Here is a 23,971-nt window from a genome sequence, read left to right on the forward strand (position 1 = left end):
GTTTTCAAATGAGCCAACTGGGGCAGGCACAGAGAACCATCTGGAAACACTGCTGCATAAAAGTGCAAACTTTTGAATGGCCAAGTCAAAGTATGGAATCGCAGCTCCTCCCTCAGCCCTGGCACACGGCTGACATTCACTCCTAGGGGTAACCGTAGGCTAAGAAGGACCAAGGAGTGCTAGGACCAGGGGTCTGCCCCGGGGCGTGGGCTTCCCAGAGCCCCACTCAGTCTCCACAGGGAGGGAGTGCTCAGAGGGGGTAGAAGGAGTGATGCGAGGGCCCTGACTCAGGCCGGGGCTAACGTGTTGGTCACACGGGTGGGCTGCCTGCAGGCGACTGGCACTCCTTCCCAGTCCAGCTCCTCCCCAGCAGGCTCATCTCCAACAGGCAGCCAGCAGGAACCTTCTAGGGTGTGGAGCCCTGCTTGCTTCACCCACCCACCCACTGAGGTTGTGAAGAAGTCCCCTGCGATGCTCAGGGAGGTGCAGGAGCAGCTTTGGCTCTGCTGGCCGCCCACAGAAGGAGGTGCTGGGGGATTTGGGAACTTCCCACTACCATCTCTAGCAAATCAGGGAGCCGCCCTGCCTGGGGGTCTCTGCAGCCTGTCGGGGGGCCACCCCTGAAATGTCAGTGCATGACATACCCAGCTGGGGTCACGGTTGTGTGAGACACAGGGAGACAGCACAGCCACGCACGTAGTGGGATAAAGCGGCCGCAACAAACCGGCTCACCTACCTGGCGATGAGGTAATTGAGGGATAACCTCAGAATTGCTAGAAATAAGAACAACGGGATGGCCCAGCCATGCCACACGGCATTCATGTACACCTGCGGGGGAGAGACGGGGCGTTAGACCTCCTGACAGCTTGGATCAGGACAAGGCACATCCCTCCCACCTCCCGCAACCAGGAGGCCCCAGTGGGGAGACCAGGCCACCCCCCCGGCTCTCCAGACACTCAGGGACGAGGGCGCGTCTGATGGGGAAGCCGGAGGAAGGGCTGCTTCCCTAGTTTAAGAGCTGCCAGTGGAAGCGAGGAGCCACCCAGGGAGAAGCGTGTCCTGGGGACAGAAGACGGCGGCTGATTCCACACGGGGATCCCACTCGCCCCGGTGTGGCTCCCACACTCCAGACTTGGGGCATCACCAGGACTCAGCCTGGCCGGGCAAGGTGGCCAAGCACTGCTGAGGGCGAGACAGGTGCATGCCCAGGGCCACCTTCATGCCAGGCACCATGTGTGCCCAGCACAGAGCCCGGGACAAAGAGCAGATGTGCAGACAGGGCAGAGGACGGAGGTGAGGCCTGGAAGGCTGGTCCAAAGCTTGGGCTCATCTCTTAGTGACAACAGACACGGCACAGGGGCGTGTGGGACCCCAAGCAGCAAAGGCCTCCCATCGCAAAGCATTTGTGAGGGGTGGTGGGAGAAGAGGCCTTCCAGGGCCGGGGTGGAGCGGGTGGCCCCAGCACCCAGCCTTCATCTGTGAGTGTACAAAGTGCCCATGTCCCAGGTGGGCAGTAAGTGCCTGGGGCAGGCACAGGGCCATGCACTTCCCCGGAGAGCCTGACCCAGGCTGAGGCCATCTGGGGACCTCTCCCAAGGGGCCCACTCGGCAGGGCAGTGCTGCCCTCAGGAGCCCCGGACAGTGTCAGGCTGTGGAGGCCTCCTCTCTGGCCTGGAGGCCTCAGCAAGCGGGTGGGCTGCCTGCATCCTCCTTGTGCTGGAGGCACAGCCTCCACCCCGGGTCAGGGGCATCCCCCGGAGGACGAAGTACTGAGACATAGGTGGCAAGTCTCTCCAGGGCAGGTGGCAGCCGTGGCAGGGCAGTTCCAGGCAGGGTGGCTGGGCCCCTTTTCCCCAAGGCCCCGCAATGTGGGCCCCGGCGTCCTCCAATCCCTCAGGACTAGTGGCTCACAGGGGCCGGGCTGGGACCCTCACGCTGCTGTGCCCTTGTGAGGTGCCCCTGGCCCCAGCACCAGGTACTCTGGACCTCAGCAGTGTGGCCACTGCACCGCATGGTGAGTGCCAAGAGGCCTTTCCCGAGGGCACCCTAGGGGACGAGGCTGCACCACAGCCCTGTCCAGGGAGCCGTGCAGGCTAGTCCTGGGCCATGCCCATCGTCTTTGATCCTTGAAGCCACCCCCTGGCAGGCGCCGGCATCGCTGAACCCACTTTACAGAAGGAGAAATGAGCATGTCCCTGGGGCCCAAAGAAGTGCCACCTGGGCGCTATCTCCCACTCCAGAAGGTGCCTGATCATGTGATGAATGCTGGCAGGCACGTCCCACCCACCCTGCTCGGCCACTGGAGGACCCACTCACGGTGAAGGCGATGGCAGACGTGTAGACGGAGTACCAGTCGGATAAGGCAGAGAGGTTCTTCACAAAGTTAGTGACAGGCTTGGCACCACGCTCTGGGGACAGAGCAGACCGCAGTGGTCAGCACTGTGGCCAGGGGGCCCCTTAACCACGTCTCCCTGGAGAGTCAGTTTGGCTCAAAATCCCAGAGTCCCCACTGCCATGGGCCCCACCCACACTGGGCACCATGGGCGCCACGCAGAGCCGCGGGTACTCACTGAGCCGTCTCATATTTTCAGTTAACCTAAGAGAGAAGGGGAGAGATGGGAGCCCAGGGTTAACGCATCCACCGGCTCTGCAGTCCCCACTGCCCAGTTCCGCTGGCTCTGCAGGGGCCAAGGAGGGCGTCTCAACAGCCTGGGGCCCCTTGAGTGCACAGAACGGCCCTGCACGGTGGCTCGGCACAGCAGGGGGCACCGGGATGGCCCTCAGTGCCGCTCCCCAAGTTAGGAAGGTGGGGGCGACTCGCCAACAAAATCGTCCCCTCGTCTCCTGCCTGTGTCCCCAGAACAGAAGTCCTCAAGGGCAGGGCCTTTGCTGGCCTCGCTCCGTCGGGATCCCCAGGGCCCATGGCAGCGCCTGGCAGGGGAGCCAAGGTTTACTGAAAGGACTCAAGAGCCAAGGAAGGCCCCGGGCAGTGGGCTGAGCCCCCGAGTCCCCATACAACTGTCACAAGCCACGGCTGAGAGCGGAGTGGGTGCACGCAGCTCTGCTGCACCTAAGCGGGCCTTGCGAGCCCCTGCCAGGCATGGCCTCCAGAAGACCGGACACAGTGGAGCCTCCAGCTGCTCTCGGCAGCCTCACGGACAGCTTTGGCCCATGGTGAAGCCTCAGCCCAGGGACTGGGGCCCCTAATGCACAGGCAGCCCCAGGCTCGGCGACCCCTACCTGCGGGCACTCAGGGGTTCCTCCGTCTCCACAGTGTTCTCCTCGGGCTGGAACCGGAAGTCCTCCACGTACTCCCCGAACCGCTCGTAGAACCACTTCTGCAGGCGTGAGGACAGCCCCTGGCTCCGGCGCTCTGCAGGGGGCAGGGGCCTGGTGAGGGCATGGCAGGGCTGCACAGCCTGTTCTGGGGTCGATCCCGGAATCTCAGGGCAGGCAGGGGCCTCACTGCAAGGGCGCGGCCGGCAGGGGCACAAGGAATGCTCGGGGGTGGGGCAGGGAAATGAAGGGGCCCTGTACAAGGGACTCTGAAGGGCTCAGTCCTCTGAAGACACAAGTGCAAACCAACCGGCACAGAGCAGAGCTGCCCCGGCCATGAAGACCTCAGTGCGGGCTCTCTCTGCTTTCCATGCCCTGGCCCCAGCTCTCTGCCTGCCCTGGGCTCTCATCAGAGGGCAGCCCGTCCATCCAGGCTGCTTGGCCCACCTCAGTGGTCTGCATCAAACCCCCTTTCTACCTCCGGGTTGTCAGAAAGTAGCTGGAGGGGTCACTGCCCCAGCCCTGCCTATCCTGGGCATCAGCCAATGGATGGCAAGGCAGGAGGCTGTGTTCTGGGCTGGGGGTGCCCGGCGAGCGAAGCCAGCCCAGGCTGAGCGCATGGTGATGTGCTGATGACCAGCACTGTTCTCAAGAAGCTAAGACCTCTAGAAAGCAGCCTCCATCGCGGAAAACCGGAAGAATCCCTCGGAACGGGGGTTCAGGGGTACAGGCCAGTTCCTCCCTTCAGAAGGCCAGTGAGGAGCTGTCTGCAGCAGATGCTGCCTTGCCACAGTTTCAGGCCCTGGGACCAGAGGGCCTGTGGTCACCATATCCAGGAGGCTGCGGGCTCAGGGCAGAGGTTCAAGAGCCACAGGCCAAGGGGGCTGAGGTCTGTGCACCCCAAGGCCACCCGGGCAGGAAGGATGGGGCCAGGGCAGGCTCCTGCGGCTTCTTCCGACCCCCACTGCAGCCTGGCAGAGTTTTTAAGGGGAGGGTCCAGGCGAGATCGGCACACTCATCCCAGCCGCCAGCGAACCGGCCCAGCTGTGTTCCCGTGGACTTTACTTATGGACTCAAATTTCAGGTTTACATAATGTTCTCATGTGATGAAATGAAACCATTTAAATTTGTGAAGCCAGGCGGGGGCTGGAGTTTGCTGACCCCCAGGTACAGGGAACTGTGCCAGCTGCCTGCAGGGTGTGGGGCAAGATAAAGAACAGGCACTCAGGGATGGAGGACGAGGAGCGAGAAAAAAGGGCACGTGGCCCCTCACTCCCCACTCGCAGCCAACCACGGCCCCACTGCCCACTTGGTCCGTTCGGGGAGGCACCAGGGAAGTGGCAGTGACCAGTGCGGCTCTCACATCACTGTTCCGTGGGGCAAGGCTGAAACCGAGAATGAGCGTATTCCCCAAAGAACACACAATCACGCTTCAGTTGAGGGACTAGAAATTTGCGATGATGACTATGGTGACTCACCACTTCGCCTCAGAGACACTAACCCAGTTCTGACGGGAGGAGATTCCCGGATGCCAGCAGGTGCCTGGGCACAGAACCAGCACCTGCTGCCCGCCCGCCTGCTGGGGGTACCTGCTCCATTGTTAACCTGGGCCTGCAGAACCAGCAGGTGACGTGCACCCGCCTGCCTGCCCGCCTGTCCACCTGCCCACCAGGGAGGGTGTACCTGCTCCATTGCTGGCCTGGGCCTGCCCTTTTGGGGGCTGCTGAGCCGTCTGCTCCTCGGTTCTTAAAAAGCAGGGGGAGAAGAGACAAAAGGTCTGTTAGTTCCAAACTCCATGCCAAGTCAGGCACCCCCCAGGGTTCCTGCGGCCGTGTGCTGCACAGGAGGGCTCAGGGACAGCGGGACTCTCTCCGGAGTCCCCACCGCTCAAATGCTGGTTCCGAGCGTACACAGGCAGAGCTGCCTTCCTAACAGGCACACGTTCTGTTTTTAAACAACCAAACAATGGTTCTCACCACTCTTTCCTATTCATTTTAGCACACTTGCTTCTTTTTTCATCATTAAGCTCAGAATACTCTCATATCACCAACCTGTCTGCTAATGAAAAGATACTGATCAACACACATGTATTTATCAGGTACCATGCTAGGCAACAGGCTGGGTGCCGCCTGTCAGCAGCCTGTGCCCAGCTCCCAGCTCAGCCTACTCCAGCGACCTGCCTGGTCTGGGCAGAGTCACTAGACGGCCACTAGGGTCTGCTTCCGTCCCACACCCAGCTCCTCCAGCCAAGGCTCATGAGCAGGTGCAGCACAGAACAGGGTCAAGTGCTGTGTGGTCGCCCCTAACCTTCCTAACTCTTGGGGAGCGGGAGTGGGGAGGGAGGAAGCTGGGGGAGGAGAAAACCCTGAGAAGAGAACAGAGGGCGGAGCACAGGGCAGGGCCAGGTAAGCGGCAGGCAGGAAGCAGACGGCGAGGTTTTCAGTGGGCTTTGGACCCACAATGGAGAGAACCTCTGCCCACCAACAAGTAGCCTTAAACCAAGGTGACTTTCTGAGAATTTTCTTAAAAACCAATATAGAGGTTTGCATAAACAGAATTGCTGTGCTTTAATCCTGCAGCTTCAAGGGGTGTGGTGTGTGTGTGTGTGCATTGTGCGCGCACATGTATCTGTTTGTGTGTGCCCTCACACACCTACCCACCCTGGACAGACCACAGCCACCCAGACCCACCCCAGATCTGTACCAGGATGACAAGGAAAGAGGAGGTCACTCTGTCTGGGACTGCTCTTCCTTCACCCCTCCTCCTCCAGGCTTCCAGAAGGTTCCTAAGCACCACCCCCATGTAAAGCAGGGGAGGGCCCTTAATACTCTCAGGACCTTCAGCTTCCACTTCCTGGGTCACAGCCTGGACGTTCCCTTACTGCCCACTCCCCACCCATTCCCAAGGCAGAGACTGTGTGAGATGGGGCTCCCTGTGTCCTCACAGCTGACCCGGGCTGCACACACCAGCCACCAAGGGGCTTTGGTAAAAGATGAAGACCAGATCCCGGAGTGGGGCTGGCGGGGGTGAGAGGATGGGAAACAGAAAACAGGCAGCAGGGCCGCAGGGACAGCCTCAGGCCACCTTAGCCACCTGGGAGAAGCAGCGCCCCGTCGGGGGGATGGTACTGTGGCCAAATGCCTGGGACCGCACCTGTCCCTGAGATCTCTCAGCGTGGCAGGTCAGGTCTCTGTTGCACCTCTACATAATTAAATGTAATTTAAGCTTTGAGCTTCTGTGGATTTTCACAGCAGGTTCAGCATCAGGTAAAGCGCCTGCCGAGGCCCATGAACCCATTTCTGGTCTGGGAGGTTCTGCCAGGGTGGAATAGGAAAGTGAGGCCTCTCCCTCCCCCACACTAGCTGGATGCCCCCACGTGAGCCCTCCAGGGCACTCCACAAGATCATGTTGACCTGCAGGAGGTGGGCAAGGAAGAAGTGGGAGCCAGCCCAGCAGACCCCCCGTCTTCCCACACACTAAACCTGAGGGTGCTGAAGGGAGCCGCTTCCTCAGGGCCAGCTAAGCAGCGACACGTGGAGCCCTGACAATGACACACGGCCCCTGGAGTGGCCGGAGCAGGCAGTCTGTGCTCAGCTGGGGTGTCCCAGAGATGCTGTGTGCATCCCTAACCGGTGAGAGCCATCCATGTGGGTCATGGGGGCCATGGACAAAGGTGTGGCCAGTGGTGGTGGGAGGCTGGAGGGGGAGGCTGTGGGGGAAGCTGAGATGGGAGACCTGGGAGGAGGCTGAGTGGGAAGGCTAAGGGGGAGGTTGAGTGAGTGGAGGCTGGAGGGAGGCTGAAAGTGGAGGCTGGGTAGAACCTAAGTGGGGAGGCTGAGGGAGTGGAGTCTGAGGAGAGGGGCTGAAGATGATGCTAGAGGGGAGGCTGAGCGGAAACTGAGGGTGGAGACCGAGGGGGGAGGCTGAGGGAGTGGAGGCTGAGAGGGAGGCTAGAGCAGGAGGCTGCTGGAGTGGAGGCTGAGCGGGAGGCCTGGGAGCCAGAGGTGAGGCCTGAGCTCCCTGGCCTCATCCACCGGGCACCAGTTTGAACTTGTGCAGAAGGACACAGAGCCTCGTGGTGTTAGTGAGACAGGAGGGCATTGGCTTTGTAACTTGCGTTGGGGTCCTGAATGACCTGTTTCCTGCTGGCGGCACTGTGAGGCACAGGGCAGGGTGAGGGAGGAGGCTGTGAGCACTCAGGGCCCCGCATGGGACCCACAGGCAAGAGCAAAGACGTCGGCTGTAGCCATGCTCTCTAGGAGCCAGGGCGGCACTGGCACCCAGGACATGATCCTGCCGGGATGGGGGCAGGGGCCACCGGGCACCCTGAAGGGCTGCAGTGCGGCTGGGGCAGACAGGGCAGATGGGAACACGCACAGACAGTGCTGGGAGGGCAGGTCCTAGGAAGATCCTAAGAGGCCGGGCCGGCCCTCAGGATGGGGCAATGGGTGGACGCACAGAACGGGGTCACCTGCAGGCCACGATCAGGGCCACGAGGTGGCTCTGGGGCTCTGCAGGTCCCATGCCAAGCCTCTCTTCAGTCGGCCTGGCCCCAGGCCTGGGAGCTGGCAGGAACACCTGCGCCAAGGTCCCCCTTTTCCAGACTGCCAGAGGCACAGGAAGATGCCATGTTCCCAGGACCAGGGCTCATGCAGGTATAGGCAGGACCTACACCTGGGAAGTCGGAGCCGGGCCCACCCTCACTCTCAGGCCTCTCCAGGGCCAAGAACGCTGCTGCCAAGATGCTATGGGTGCAGCAGAGGCCGGCGGGGCAGGTGGGGTGGGGGGTTGGGGCAGCCACACACAGGCCAGGGCCCCGAGGAAGGCAGGGTACCTGGCCTTCAGCACCTCCTGCACCTTCTGCTCCAGCTCCATCCGCCGCTGCCGCTCCCGGTCCAGCTCCTGCCGCAGCATCTCCGCATTGGTTTCTTCTCGCAGCTTCCGGAGCTCCTCCTCTATGGGGGAGAGAATAGCCAGGTGACCATCCCTCATGTCCACATGGCCCTCTGACTCTGGGATGCTGGGGCAGGGGTGCCTGACTCAGAAACAGCAGAAGGGTCTCTGCTCTGTAAGCAGACCTGAGCCCTGACCTTCCTCCAGGGTACAGGGTGCTCACACAGCGGGACACACACTGGTCCCCATCCGGTCCTTCCTCCTGGGTAGGAGCTATTAAGGGGGCTACTATTGCATGACTAGGGCCAGAATGAAGCGAGGGTGTGAATTTCTTCACTATGTTCCTAACAGTGCAACACAGAACACAAAAGTCGCTTCACCGAGCACCGCCACGCTGAGGACACCTGCGGAGAGGACACTGACCGCACCCGGCCAGCCCACCACACCTACCCAGCGCCTCCATGCGCTGGGCGAGGTTCTGGGACGCATCGGTGGCAGAGCAAAGGCCCTGGGCCAGCAGGGACAGCCCACAGCTCAAGCTGGCCAGGGGGCCTCAGAAGAGCACGGGGCAGGCTGGACACAGGGCTGCTCTGGGAAAGCCTCGGGAGAACATGAAGTCTGAGTGAAGACCTGGAGGGAACACAGTGAGGCCACAGGCTCTGGGAAAGAACATCCAGGCAGAGGGAGGAGGCGAGGTCAGAGACTGGAAGACTGAGGATGGAAGGGCCAGGAGCCAGAGAGGGCAGGCAGCCTCTGGGAGTCAGGACACTTCCACCAATTGAAGATAGGGGACAGGGGACTCGGCCTCTCTCCCACTTCCTCTGCCCCAGCCCTGCCTCCTCCTCCTCAAACCAACAGTGTTGGGTCACCTAAGGGCAAGCCTGAGGCCCTCGCTTCTCCCCCACTGCCCTCCCAGGGCCTGGCACAGGCTCCACGCATGAAGGACAAGAGCAACAGACCAATGAGAGCAGAGAGCCGGCACCTGTGGACACCCCCAGGTCCTTGGTCCTTCCCAGAGGCCTGGGCCACTGACTGGACCCTGCCCAGATGCTCCCCTCCCCAGCCCACCCACCCTCCTCTGTGTGGTGTCCCCTGCCCAGCCCAATCCTATCTCCTTGACAGGCTCAGGCAAGGTCACGGGTAAGTCCAGGTGGAACAACGCTGGTTGACGGGGCAGCAGTGGCTTGCAGAACCCAGCTGAGGGTCACCTAAGTGCTGTCTCTACCCAGAAGGCTGCCTTGGCTGTGGCCTATGGTGGCTGAGGGTCCAGATTGGTCAGCCTTGACTTCAACTGCACAGACCACACCGACCATGGGGTGGACACGCTGAGACCTTACAAAATGGCAGCGGCAGCAGGAGAAGAGCGTTTGCTGGAGTCCCACAAGATATTCCAGAGACAAAGGAACATGGCCAGTGAATTCACCCAGGTTCGTGGGCAGGGCCAGCAGCCAGACCCCACCAGTGTGAGGCAGGAACCCTTGGGGGTCTGGCCAGCAGTCAAAGGCTGAAGGCAGGTTTCTAAGCCTGGAAGCTTCTTTCTGGGTAGGGTGGGAGATGTTCAGAGTGACCCCAGTAGCTTCCTTTCCTGTCCTGGATACCTCACCACATGACTTGGGGCCACAGGGCCATACCTAAGACTCTAACATTGAGGCCAAGGGCAGTAAGACAGCCTCAGGCCCCAGTCCCAGGCCAAAGTCCAGGAGTAGTAGTCGTGCAGAAACAGCAGGGGGCGGTGCCCAGGCAGGGAGCAGCCGCAGGTGGACTGGGGTCAGTAAACCCAGAAGCCAAAGGTCAGCACACCTTCCTGCCCGGCAGCCACAGGCTCATGGTACCCAAGAGGGAAGAGACAGGCGCCAGCATCTCACCAGCCCCACCCCCACTGGGGATGCTGGCGGCTCAGTGGACGCTGTTACTAACCAGTGAGACAGTATTCGGATTTGCCAAGGGCCAGGATCCATTTGTTCACTGTGGGTGTCTGGAGCTCTGCCTCGCTCCCCTGCCTTCTGGGCTCGGCTCTTCTCCAAGCATGGTTTCAGTGTCCTTCAGCATCCTGGACTCCCGAGAGCCCCCCACCAGGGTTACTGAGCTGGCCTGGACAAGACCCTCCCTATGGAGGGTGGGGTGTGGGGCACTGGGCCTGTCCCTGCGGGCTGCCTGGTCTCATCAGGCTGGTTTGCTCCAGAGCTCACCCTCCCCACCCTGCCTCCGTTCCGGGGAGAAGCGTCTGGCCCTGGCACGGCTACTTTTCTCCGTGGACCGAGGTCCCCAACCCGCTGACATGGCCAGGTTCCACCACCTGGCAGAATGTTAGCTGAAGCCGGTGCCTCCCCATGGCTCGGGACAGGCTGCGAGGTACCAAGTGTCCAGTCTGGGGGCTGAGCAAAGGCAGGGTCAGAACGGAGGCAGGTGGCCTCTGCCCAGGGCCTTGGGAGGCTTCCGGGTCACAATCAGGGGCAGGGTCCAGCCCGGCCTGCGAGTCCAGTTCAGAGCAACAGGAAGGAGCCGGCAGGAGCAGCAGGGCCGACCCGGGGCTGTGAGGGGCACGTCTCCAGGGCTGAGGGAGCTGTACCCAGGCCCTCCCTGGGTGGCCGGCAAGAGCAGCAGGGCCGACCCCGGGCTGTGAGGGGCACGTCTCCAGGGCTGAGGGAGCCGTACCCAAGCCCTCCCTGGGCAGCTGGCTAGCTCCTTTACAGCAGAGGGGAGCAGTGCCAGCCACACTCGGGCGGGAACCCTTCACCCCCACACATCTGGGTTTCTTTCTTCCAAGATCCCAGATCTATCCGCTCTTCTGGTCTCTCAGCTGCCCCAGCCCCATCCCCGTGTTCTTAACCGGCCTCCCAGCTCCTCGCACACCCTCCCGTCCAGCTCCAAGCTGAAGTCCAAGGCTGCTTTTAAAGCACAAGCCAGAACTTGTTGCTTTCCCGCTTAGAACTCCTCACCGGGCTGGCAATGAATCCACTTCCCAGCCTGAAGCTCCCTCCCGAGGCCCCCACCCCCCCACTCCCAGCCTCAGCGCCCTCCACACCACCCTCATCTTTGCTTTTTGGGCTCAAGCCACAGAGACTTGCTTTTAGGTCCCCCAATATCCAGAAAATACTCAGATTTGCCCAGGGTAGGGCCTGCCCCAGGACCTTTGCATGTGCTGGCCCTGGTCCCGAGGAAGCTTCTCTTCCGCCCTCCGGGGTCAGGTGTCCCTCAGCCTCAGTCCTGACCCCAATACCACTTCCCCAAGTGAATTCCCCAATAGCCCCCCCATCTAGTGCAGCCGTCTGTCATTTTCCCTCATGGGTCCTGCTCTTGCCTCTTGGGGACAACATGAGTCCCACTCCGGGTGCTGGGTGGGGCTTCCCAGAGACAACACACAACCTCCTGGTAACGTGTGATGTTTCCAGGCTTCCATTACTTGTAGGCCTCCCTGACTTGTGCCCAACACACTCCACAGATTCTGGAGAAGGGACCACCACGGTGTCACCCTCTGTTCCAGCCCCAAGACCCAGCCTAGCCCAGGGAGAAGCCAGCAAGATGTGGGGAAGGGAGAGTGGCTGGGAGGGGATCTTGGCCGGTTCTCACATAGCGCGTCTAGCCGGGAGGGCAGACGCGCTGACCAGCAGGCCGTGCACGGAGTGGAGGCAGCCGGGGACTTGGGTATTTGGGGTCACAGCCCTAACACGGTGATGAGTCCACAAACCCCACCCCCCGCAGGGACCTCCACCCAGCCCCTTGCCAACTTTGCAAGGGGCTTGCCAGCCCTCCGCCCTCCTGGCGCGGAGGAGGGCCAGCTCTTGCACGCTTTCGTCAGAAATACTCAGGTAATTGTTACATGCCGGACTCTGCCACAGCGCCAGGACACCACCATGACCAGAGGGGACACCACCCTGCCCTGAAACGGTGCCTGGGTGGGTCCCCAAGAGCAGCATGGAGCGGGTGAACCCACGGCGTGGGCCCGGCCTGGCCCTGGAGCCCTTGGTGGGCAGGTCCATGCCCCAAGGCAGGAGGAGCCTGGGGACCCTTCCTCTGAGAGGGTCACATGCCCACCAACAGCCAGGAGAACCTGGGCATCTCAGCCCACCTGAGATGGATGCTGCCCTCCCACCCCACCCCCTAGCCACCTCCAAGGGACCCAATTCTCAGCCTCTTGGCCCCTCTTTTGATGTGCCTAGCATACAGAAGGGGCTTAATCAAGTCTCACTGGATGAGCGAAGGAAAGAACCGAGTGCCCCATCAGCCGGTGTTTCTCCCCAAAGGGAGCGTCCGCCTGGCTCAGTCCCGAATTCGGAGCCAGCTGCGGAGGGTTCTGAGACAGCCACGGGGCGTGTTCATCTCATGTCTCTGTCTTCATGTTGTGGCAGTGACTCTCACCGCGTGGGAACACAGAGGTGAGACAAGTCACACGGGGCAGTCTTGCTCCCAGCAGGGCTCTTGGGTGGAGCAGGCCAAGGCGGGAAGGCTCGGGTAGTTTCCCGGGTTAACTCCTAGCACCCACACGTCGCCTCCTCTGGTCTTGGCCCTGTCAAGGTCAAGGCAGCCCATATGCCTCTCCACCCATAGGTCAGAGAGGCACTTCGGCCCCTCCCTGCATGGGTAACAGGAAACCACATTTTCCTAAATGGGGCTCCCCTCTACACCCCTTTCTGGAATCACTAAGCCATGAAAGGGTAGCAGCCAGCCAGGTTCCACCATGCGGCAGAGCACTGGCCAAAGCCTGGGCCAAGGTGGCCAGTCCCAGCCCAGGGATGGATGTGGACGGATGCGGACACGGGTCCCTCCTGGAGCCTGGGATGCAGCATTGTGCCTGCCTGTGTGAAAAGGCACGCTCACAAGCCTGGGTTCAGAGGTCCAAGGGGCCTCAGGCAGCCGCCCCTCTTTCCACCCTGGACCTCCTGGGGTCAGGCTCTCTGAAGAGCACAAACAAATGTGAATGCCAGAGCCCTGCCATCCATGCTGCTCAGAGCCCAGAGGACGCCTGGCTCCCAGGTCGGCCAGCAGCACGGTCCCCTCAGCCTTGCAGACAGGGCTCCTCGGACAGTGTGGCGAATCAGCCTGTCCCAGCTTCCGGAAGAGCCACGAGGCTTCCCACCTTTGCCCAGTGTCATTTCTGACGGTACAAAGACAGCTAAGTAAACAAAACCGGCCGCAGCGTCTGACCGTTGATCTCCCATGAGTCTTTCCCATCTCCGAGCACACGGTTCCCTGCAAGGCCAGGCTGCTGTGTCTCCAGAGACTGAAATGATGATCACACGCCCCACGACTCCATCTCACAGGCCTGCCTCCCGCCCAGCAGCGACACATTCAGGTCAACTGCAATGTGCCAAGCACAGCTGTATCTTTCCACAGGACAAAAGCGATGCAAATCCCCCATCATCAATTTTTCTTTCTCTTCCTCGAGTAAGAAAAGAAACAGGAGGGCCAATTTCCTGCCCAGAGCAAACGACTGAGCTGATATTCACATGGCAGACTCCTCTCGTCCAGCCCCGGCCCCCATCCAGGCCCCGAAAACCTGTGGCTGCTGCCAAGGCTCTGGGTTCCCTCGGCCTCCGGAGTCGGCCTCCTCAAGCTGCTCACAAACACCGAGGACGCCGGGCTGCCCCACCCACGGGCCTCCCTGCCCTGCAGGTCAGGGCCGAGGTGTCTGCAGGGTGGGGGTGGGAGCGAGGCCACACACAGGGCAGGCCACGGGGCCCCTTGGTGACCTCTGCATTTGTTTCCCATGGCTCGCCACAACACAGCGGCTTAAAACAACACAAACGTATTCTCTTACAGTTCTGGAGTCAGAAGTCCCACCTGGGTCTCCCTGGGCTGAGGTCACGACGTGGGCAGGGCTGTTCCTTCTGGAGTACCTCCTGGGGAGTACCTCCCATCTCCCTGCCCTTCCAGCTTCTCTGGCCCCGTGCTCCTTGGCTGGGGGCCCCCAGGGCAATGACACTACCAGACCTCTGACCTCACCCTCACACGGCCTCCCCTGACCTTCCTGCCGCCTCCTTCTCAGAACCTCTGTGGTGACTGTGTGCCCCTGGATAATCCAGAACCATCTCCGCCAAAGGTCTGCGACTCAATAATCCAGAACCATCTCCACCAAAGGCTTGAGACTCAATAGTCCAGAACCATCTCCACCAAAGGCCTGTGACTCAACAGTTCAGAACCATCTCCACCAAAGGCCTGAGACTCAATAGTCCAGAACCATCTCCACCAAAGGCCTGAGACTCAATAGTCCAGAACCATCTCCACCAAAGGTCTGAGACTCAATAATCCAGAACCATCTCCGCCAAAGGTCTGAGACTCAATAGTCCAGAACCATCTCCACCAAAGGCCTATGACTCAATAGTCCAGAACCATCTCCACCAAAGGCCTGGAGACTCAATAGTCCAGAACCATCTCCACCAAAGGTCTGCGACTCAATAGTCCAGAATCATCTCCACCAAAGGTTCATGCACTAACAGTCCAGAACCATCTCCACCAAAGGTCTGTGACTCAACAGTCCAGAACCATCTCCACCAAAGGTCTGTGACTCAACAGTCCAGAACCATCTCCGCCAAAGGTTCACGACCACTAATAGTCCAGAACCATTCTCCAGCCTAAAGGCTCACAGGACTCAATAGTCCAGAACCATTCTCCGCCAAAGGCCCAAGCACTCAATAGTCCAGAACCATCTCCACCAAAGGCCTGAGACTCAATAGTCCAGAACCATCTCCACCAAAGGTCTGTGACTCAATAGTCCAGAACCATCTCCACCAAAGGCCTGTGACTCAATAGTCCAGAACCATCTCCACCAAAGGCCTGAGACTCAACAGTTCAGAACCATCTCCACCAAAGGTTCAAGCACTCAATCCAGAACCATCTCCGCCAAAGGCCTGAGACTCAATAGTCCAGAACCATCTCCACCAAAGGTCTACTGACTCAATAGTCCAGAACCATCTCCACCAAAGGCCTGAGACTCAATAGTCCAGAACCATCTCCACCCAAAGGTTCAGACTCAATAGTCCAAGTAGAACCATTCTCCACAAAGGTCTGTGACTCAACAGTCCAGAACCATTCCCACCAAAGGTTCAGACTCAATAGTCCAGAACCATCTCTCCGGCCAAAGGTCTACTTAATTCAATAGTCCAGAACCATCTCCTCACTAAAGGCCTGTGACTCAATAGTCCAGAACCATCTCACAAAGGCTCAAGCACTCACAGTCCAGAACCATCTCCACCAAAGGTCTATGACTCAATAGTCCAGAACCATCTCCACCAAAGGCCTGTGACTCAATAGTCCAGAACCATGTCCACCAAAGGCCTACGACTCAATAGTCCAGAACCATCTCCACCAAAGACCTGAGACTCAATAGTCCAGAACCATCTCCACCAAAGGTCTGTGACTCAACAGTCCAGAACCATTCCACTGTAAAGGTTCAGGACTCAATAGTCCAGAACTATCTCCTCCTCACTAAAGGTCTACTTAATTTCAATAGCTTCAGAACCATCTCCACTAAAGGCTCATGACTCAATAGTCCAGAACCATCTCCACCAAAGGTCTACGACTCAATAGTCCAGAACCATCTCCACCAAAGGCCTGTGACTCAATAGTCCAGAACCATCTCCACCAAAGGCCTACGACTACAATAGTCCAGAACCATCTCCACCAAAGACCTGAGACTCAATAGTCCAGAACCATCTCCACCAAAGGTCTGTGACTCAACAGTCCAGAACCATCTCCACCAAAGGTCTGTGACTCAATAGTCCAGAACCATCTCCGCCAAAGGTCTACGACTCAATAGTCCAGAACCATCTCCGCCAAAGGCCTGTGACTCAATAGTCCAGGAACCATCTCCGGCCAAAGGCCTTAATTTCAATAGTCCACAGAACCATTTCCACCAAAGTCTAAGTGACTCAATAGTCCAGAACCTCCATCAGGCCTGTGACTCAATAATAGTCCAGAACCATGTCCACCAAAGGTCGAGACTCAGCCAGTCCAGAACCATCTCCACCAAAGACCTGAGACTCAGTCCAGAACCATCTCCACCAAAGGCTCAGACTCAATAGTCCAGAACCATCTCCACCAGCCTGTGACTCATCAGTCCAGAACCATCTCCACCACAAAGGTCTGAGACCTACTAGTCCAGAACCATCTCCACCAAAGTCTACACACTCAATAGTCCAGAACCATTCCACCAAAGGTCTACGACTCAATAGTCCAGAACCATCTCCGCCAAAGGTCTGAGACTCAATAGTCCAGAACCATCTCCACCAAAGGTCTGCGGCTCAATAGTCCAGAACCATCTCCACCAAAGGTCTGCGGCTCATCCACATCTACAAAGTCCCTTCTGCCAGGGGAGGCCACATTCACAGGCAGGGGGACATGGCCACTCTGTGGGGCCATGATTGTGCCAACCATCCTCTCCCTTGAGATGATCGTGTCGGGCAAAGGAACCAAGTGCCTAGGCAGGCTGGGTGAGTCCTCATCCTTCCACCCAGCCCGGCATGGACTTTCCTGCCTCTGGCAGTCCTTGGGTCTTAAAACCACTGGAAGCCCTCCTTTGGTGGGTCCAGGAGCCCTCCAGGAGTATGGGGTCCCCGGTGGCCCCAGCTCTGTCTCTCTCCTCCCCACTTCCAGCTGTGCCCCCAAAGGCACCTGAAGCAGGATTCCCTGGCGCCGCCACCAAGGCGGCCCCACCAGAAAACTGTACACTGAGCCTCTCTAAAGCTCCACAGTGAACAGCACAGATGGAGGGGATGTTCCAGAGTCACCCACGCGGCCCAGAAATGCATGACCTGCCACAGCGCATCCTAATGGCAGCACCGGGCACCTTCTCTCCCGAGACTCCCTGCACCTGTCTCGGGCACAGACATGTGCAAGACATGTGTGAACATCCAGGCGGCAGCCATACACGCCGCACAGGAATGGGAGGCTGCCTGGGTGCACCAGGATGCGCGTGATATCACACCTGCCAGGGCCAAGTCCCAGGTGGAGACCCGGGGTGGGAGCCGTGGCCTGCGACATCAGAACAGAAAGTCACGGCCCTGCAGGAGCAGAGGAGCCACCACATCAGAGGCCACGGCTTGTGCGGATCCCATGGCACTGTTTCCAGCCCAGTGAGCTGTGCCTCTTCCAGGGTCGAGTGCTGGCCGAAATGGGCTGAGTGCACAGCAGACCTGGTCACAGCAGCCACCGAATGGCAAGGAACCCAGTGGGAGGCCAGGGGCCCAAAATGCCTGGCCAAGGAGTGAGTCGGACCCGAGAACCTAAGTGCCAAGGGAGCACCTGAAACGAGAAATCTGTGCCTGCCTCGTGAGTTCTCATCCAGGGGTCTGCTCCCCCAGTGCCCAGGAAGGCACATCGGCCGTCTCACTGTCAGGAAAGAAAGCGAGGGAGCCCAGGTGCATGGCCATGGGGAAACCAGCATGGCTACCCAATGGGCCAGGGCCTGCCCCCACTCCAACCTATCACAAGAGCCATGGGGCAGCAAAATATGTCGGGGTGGAGGGGAAGATGGAAGGAGGCCCAGGGGACACTCTGTGTGCCCAGAGGGACCCTCAGACCCACAGGCGTCTTGCAGTCGGGGGTCAAGCTCTGGCGCAAGGTTTAGGGATGCTCACGAGGAAGAGTGGCTCTGGTCCTGCAGGCAGCCCCACCCACTCCAGATAGCACCAGCCACCGAATGAAGCAGATCAGCCACAGACCAGGAGCCCCCGGGACAGGACAAGAGCCTGGCGTGGTGACACATCGCACATACAAATCGCCCCACAGAGGCTAAAGGAAGCCCCGGGACAGCCAGGCTGGTTGTGCACCCACCCACTCCAGCCTTCACACCTCCCCAGCGTCTGGAAGGAGAAGGGCAGGGATGACCACCTCACCGGTCACTCCAGGGCAGCCCCCAGCACGTTCTCTGATGAGTGAACGGCCACCCTGATTTGAGGGGAGGCAAAGGAGATGCGTCGGCTCAGGCCTACGCAGGCCCAGACGGTGAGGCCGAGGCCCGGCCTCCACCCAGCCTCAACGCCCAGCCCACAGGGAAGTTACTGGAAGGAAGGAAAGCAGCTCTGCGGCTATTTTTAAACCTGCAAAAGTAGATCTCTCAGGCAGGAGTCCTCTTGGCACACGACTGATTCAACAGGCCCTGCCTCACCCAAAAATAAAAATCAAGTGATAATCTTTAAATAAAACTCCTTCCCACCAGACCAGGGGCGCGAACTCAGGATCCACCCAAAAAGCTGCTCCTGGCCAGGCAGAGGCCTGCACCCCCAGAGGCCCGCACCCCCAGAGGCCCGCACCCCCAGAGGTCCCACCTGGCCACCTCCCCTGGACTCTCACCTGAACTCTCCCAGCCCAATTCAGCCCTCCCGCTATCACCACAGGACCTTTCTAGAAGACAGGCATTCCCTCCATCGAATTACCCAGCTGCAAGTTACACTGCAGAGCCCAGAGTACAGCGCCAGCTACAGTCGCCACACAGAGGCAGCCGCTTTAACCCCTTCCTCCCGTGGCCCTACCTGCTCGGGGAAGACAAAAAATTCCAAGAAATGCCTTGCTTTCATGGTCAAGTTTTGCCTGCGTTTTCTCCCTAACATTTATTTATTGCGGTGTCATTTACCGCTATGTGCGGCGGTAATGTTTACTGAACAATCAACTGTCAACACCGTCTCGGTCAGTAACTAGGAAGAAGCAACCTTCCAAGCACATCACACCCTAATGTCGTAGGCTGCTGCGCGCATAGCTGGCCGACCGCCGTTTTAGGTCCATTTCAGGACACCAGTGCAGGATCTAAGGTGGACAAATAATGTACTGACATTTTTACCATGCCAAATAAGAACTAGGATCCCAGCCAGGGTTTCCACCCGGAGCAGCTGGTTTTCAGAAACCGATGCCTACCTCTCCCTGTGAGAGGCACGTGGCATCTGACAGCCCGTGGGCTGGACTGTGGGGCTCCAGCCCAGCACGGAGCCAGGAGAGGCGTGTGCTTGACAGCACGTGCCGTCCCTCGCCCCCGCAACCTCCCTTTCCAACCAAGCACTTGGCACCCAGCAGCCAAGCCCTCCGGGCCCCCAGTCCCTTCCCACAGCAACAGGCTCTCTGCCAAGCACCTGCTCCCTGCTGAGTGTGGGCTAGGGGCAATCAGGGACACTCCCCAACTCCACTTCCAGCTGGTGACTCTAGGCCCCAAGACACTAGGAAGCAAAGGTGGCACAGATAAAACCGTGCCTGGGACCAAACACCAGACAGAATGAGAGGAAGGAGGTACATCCGGAGCTCTGGGAGGTGGCCAGTGAGGCCTTAAAGTATGTGCAAAAGGGCATGCCTAGTGGAGGAAACAGCGTTATTAGTTAATTTATCTACCTATCCATCCATCCATCCATCCATCCATGCATCCATCTACTCACTTGTCTGCTCATTCACCCATCCATCCATTCATCCATCATTTACCCACCCATTACCTAATCTACCCATTTGTTTGCCTTCTCATTGATGCATCCATCTATCCAATCACCCATCCATCCACCCCCATGTCCATCCATCCACACATCCACTCACCCACCCATCTAACCATCCCTTCTCCCATTCACCACCCATATATCTATCTACTCACCCATTCATCCATTCATCCATCCATCCACTCACCCATCCATCCATCCATCCACTCACCAATCCATTTATTTATTTTCGATGATGACGATGACGACGATATCGGTCGACGATATCGACGACGATGTCCAACCATCCAATATCCACCACCACCAATCCAACCAACCTCAAGCGCCGAGCTGATGATGACGATTTGTCGACGACGACGACGATGACGACGACGAGCATGACGACGACGAGCCGACGATCGACGGTTTTACTTATTTATTTATTCGATGATTTATTTATCGACGACGACGATGCATCGACGATGATGGTTTGTTTATTTATCGACGACGATATCTCGGCCCATTTACTTCCAATCTACCTATTTGTTTGCCTACTCACTGATCCATCCATCCATCTACTCACCCATCCACCCATCTACATGTCCACTCATCCATCCATCCATTCATCCACCCACCCATCCATCTATCCAGCAATGCATCCATCCACCCATCCACTCACCTGTCTACCCATCTACCTATCCACTCACCCACAGCCATCCATCCATCCATATATACATACACGCAGACATGCGCTGAGCATCCAATAGCTGCCAGGCTCTGGGCCCAAGCCCTTGGCAGTCACAGATAAGGCAGCAGCTACCTTTACTCCCTCCCACATGAGTCCAGTTGGTAGATGAATGTGACAAATAAGGGTCTCCTTACAGAGCTGGGACACTAGGGACACTAGGGTGCACTAGTATTCTCTTATAATGATAATTAGAGAGCTTGTTCTCATGCAGCCCTCACTCACAGATGAGGTGCAGAGGAAGGGAAGGCTTGCTGGCCTGGGGAGTGTCTCACCCACTGCACACAGGACCTCGACTGTGAGGCCAGGGAGCTGGGATGTGTTCATCGGGGCAGGATGCAGTTGACTAGAGAGGTCACAGAGGTGGGCAGTGGTTCCTGACTTAACACTTCCCATGGAATTCAACACAGGCATCATCCAAAACACCTGTCGAATGACGATGCTGGACCCAGGACCTGCAGCCATTGCAAAACACACAGGCAGGCGTGTTCAGGGTCCCTCTCTGACTTCACCCCAGCCCCTGGGGGCAGCAGGGAGGAGGCCCCCCACTGGCAGGATCAGGGGTTTCTCCTCTGAGGTGTGAGCTCCAGGGACGGGGCCAGGAACTCAGTGTGGCGAGGTCAGCTCACCCCGTACTCAAAGATCTGTCCTGGGCAATGAAGGATCCCAGGGCCAAACATCCACAATGTGTAATTAAAGAGCAGCTGGGTGTTCATGGGGCAATGCAGGTGATGAAGAAACATGGATTGGGGGCCAACTTCGTTTTTTCCTAGGGAAATTCCATGTAATACAGACACGCCACTGTCTCAGAGCCACCTGTCTTTATCTTCTGCCTGTCTGCTCCCTTCTGTAGGTCTGGGTCAGCCGCTCATAGTCATCACTTATTAAACACGTCACTCTAGGGCAGAACCAGACCAACCCAGTGTCTGGCCCTGGAAGTCTGATACGGTTTGGCTGTGTCCCCACCCAAATCTCATCTTGAATTCCCACGTGTTGTGGGAGGGACCCGGTGGGAGGTAATTAAAACACGGGGGCAGGTCTCTCCTGTGCTGTTCTTGTGATCGTGAAGGAGTCTCACGAGATCTGACGGTTTTATAAGGAGGAGTTTCCCCGCACAAGCTCGCTCTTTGCCTGCTGCCATCCATGTAAGATGTGACTTGCTCCTCCTTGCCTTCCACCATGATTGCGAGGCCTCCCCAGCCATGTGGAACTGTAAGTCCATTAAACCTCTTTTGTTTGTAAAGTGCCCAGTCTCAGGTATGTCTTTATCAGCAGTGTGAAAACAGACTAATACAGAGTTTATCTTTTCACCACTGGAGAAACTGTAAAAGCGGAGTTTAAAAGGCCTGAGTCAAGAACCACACCCACAGGCCCAGGTCCGAAGGGGCAAGTCCAGAGATTTTGAGTCAACCCCACACCTAAACCTGTCTCCATCTGGTCTCAAAAGGACACCCTCACCAGCAGGCAGCTGGCAGCTCCCCAGACCCCTCTGCTTCCAGAAGACTTCAATGGTAAGGAAGGTTTTCCTCCCTCTGAATCACCCAGGACAGCCACCTAGAAACTTCCCTTCCCCTCCAGGACCCCTCCATTAAAGCTGTGCATTCAGAGGAAGCCCTGCAGGCCTCAGGAGGCAGATGGCTGGCCCCTCCTGCCAGCTTCTTCGAGAAGACCTCCCATGGCCTAAGGGCCGGCCACTCTGAACTCCGATCCCTGTATGTGACAGCAGGAAAGGGAGCTTCCAGGAGCACCAGGGGCTCAGGAGGAAAAGGCACCTTCTCTCCAAGTCACACTCTTGGGGAACCACTGCCACTGCCCATCTGAGTGCATCTGCCGGGAATCCACCCGTGTCTGGCACTACGAGGGTACCCATGCCCAGAGATGGGGCGTGGTAGCCTAGGGGAGCACCCTCCAGCTCAGCCAGGAGGCATCTGCAGCCCTCCCCAGCGACACAGGAAGAAGAAAGGCAGTCACGAGGGCTCCCCTACACAGCCTAGCAACCGGGAAGCCCCCAGGAAGAGAAGCTCCCTGGCCCCGAGGGTCCTCAGAAGCACTTCCCCTCCAAAATCCAAATTCTGCATCACATTGCCCTTGCGTAGAGGCTGTGTGTGCACCTTACAACCCTGGGGAATCTCACCTCCCAGAGCCTGCACGCGGCAGGTGACAAGTGACCAACAGATGCACACGCGTGCACGGCAACCGCGCTCAAAAAGCACTAGCAACCGAAATGCATTTGGGGCTACATAAAAATGCATGATGCTTTTAATTTATTTATGTGCTTCTTTAACAAATTTAGGCTCCTGCCTTCAGCCACGAGCCAAAATCCATTTCAACTTCACAGTCTTCATCCTGTGTCATTTTCTTGAAGGAAAATGTACTCTTCAGGATTTAATCATCAGAGAAGGCTGCGGCATACTTGGGCCATTTCCTCTCCTCTGTGAAGAATAATACTCTGCTTTCTGAGAGAAGGTACTATAGATAATGGAGTGGAATTTTAACACTGACCACTTAGCTGTTTTACAGGTGGGGGAGCTGAGGCCCCAAACGGGTAAATGTCCACAGTCACCTGCTAACCAGTGCCTGAGTCAAGAATTAGAATTGGGTCCTGACTCCTAACACAGCTCTCCACGCCAGCAATCCCTCCTGCAGGTCAGGAGAGGCAGGGATGGCCACAGCAGCACACAGATGTTGGCTTAGTGACAACCAGAATGTGCCTGTGGGTCCCCAGATTACATAATGTCCTTTCTTACATTCTATATCCTTCTGGGGACTAAGATGGGTGTGAGAATGGGACAGGGCATAGGTTCTGCTGGGCAAACTCCAACTAATCTGCAATTAATCCCTCCATTCACCAAGCTCCCACTATACCCAAGACATCATGCTTGGGGTATAAAAACAAGCTCATTCCATATCCTCCAGGTGCAGACAGCCTGCTAAGAACTACCTGTAACTACTAACATCCTGTACTCCTGGAGACAGTACAGCTGTCCATCAGCAGGGAATAAGCAAGGCCAGGAACAGTGGCTCACACCTGCAATAAACTTCAAGAGGCTGAGGCGGATGGATGGCTTGAGTCCAGGAGTTCAAGATCAGCCTGGGCAACATGGTGAAGCCCCGTCTCCACACACATACACACAAAAGCCAGGTGCGGTGGCATGTGCCTATAGTCCTTGCTACTCAGGAGGCTGAGGTGGGAGGACTGCTTGAGTCTGGGAGGATGAGGCTGCAGTGAGCCAGGATCGTGCTACTGCACTCCAGCCTGAGTGACAGAATGAGACCCTGTCTCAAAAACAAAACAAAGTGGAAAAAAAAAAAAAAAGGGAACAAGTAGACAAGTGGATGAAGCCACGCTACAGTCACACTGTGGACATAAATGTAACCCGGAACAGGGACAGGTGTAACCCAGAGCAGGGACAGGTGTAACCCGAGACAGGGACAGGTGTAACATGGGACAGGTGTAACCCAGAGCAGGGACAGGTGTAACCCAAGACAGGGACAGGTGTTACATGGGACAGGTGTAACCCAGAAAAGGGATGGGTGTAACATGGAACAGGGACAGATGTAACATGGAACAGGGACAGGTGTCACTGGGGACAGGGATAGGTGTAACTGGGGACAGGGGCAGGTGTAACATGGAACAGGGACAGGTGTAACCTGGAACAGGGACAGGTGT

At 58.0% G+C, this 23,971-nt stretch overlaps 1 protein-coding gene across 6 annotated transcripts in view; it reads right to left on the reverse strand.

Moving 5' to 3' along the window:
- Positions 1 to 23,971, reverse strand: part of GRAMD4 (GRAM domain containing 4) — a 103,472-nt gene that overhangs the window by 14,960 nt on the left and 64,541 nt on the right. For 5 of the 6 annotated variants that reach the window (XM_031656182.1, XM_009217518.3, XM_017945404.3 and 2 more), the window contains exons 4-9: positions 8,111 to 8,231; positions 4,960 to 5,021; positions 3,241 to 3,373; positions 2,571 to 2,596; positions 2,317 to 2,408; positions 737 to 828 (exon numbers count right to left, since the gene is read on the reverse strand). In XM_031656182.1, coding sequence (XP_031512042.1) covers positions 737 to 828; positions 2,317 to 2,408; positions 2,571 to 2,596; positions 3,241 to 3,373; positions 4,960 to 5,021; positions 8,111 to 8,231 — 526 coding nt within the window. Of the gene's footprint in view, positions 1 to 736; positions 829 to 2,316; positions 2,409 to 2,570; positions 2,597 to 3,240; positions 3,374 to 4,959; positions 5,022 to 8,110; positions 8,232 to 10,086; positions 10,732 to 23,971 lie in introns of those variants that run through there. The other variant, XM_009217521.4, reaches the window with a different exon arrangement.

This window comes from Papio anubis, chromosome 16 (genome assembly GCF_008728515.1).
Source record: "Papio anubis isolate 15944 chromosome 16, Panubis1.0, whole genome shotgun sequence".
NCBI classification, from domain to species: domain Eukaryota; kingdom Metazoa; phylum Chordata; class Mammalia; order Primates; family Cercopithecidae; genus Papio; species Papio anubis.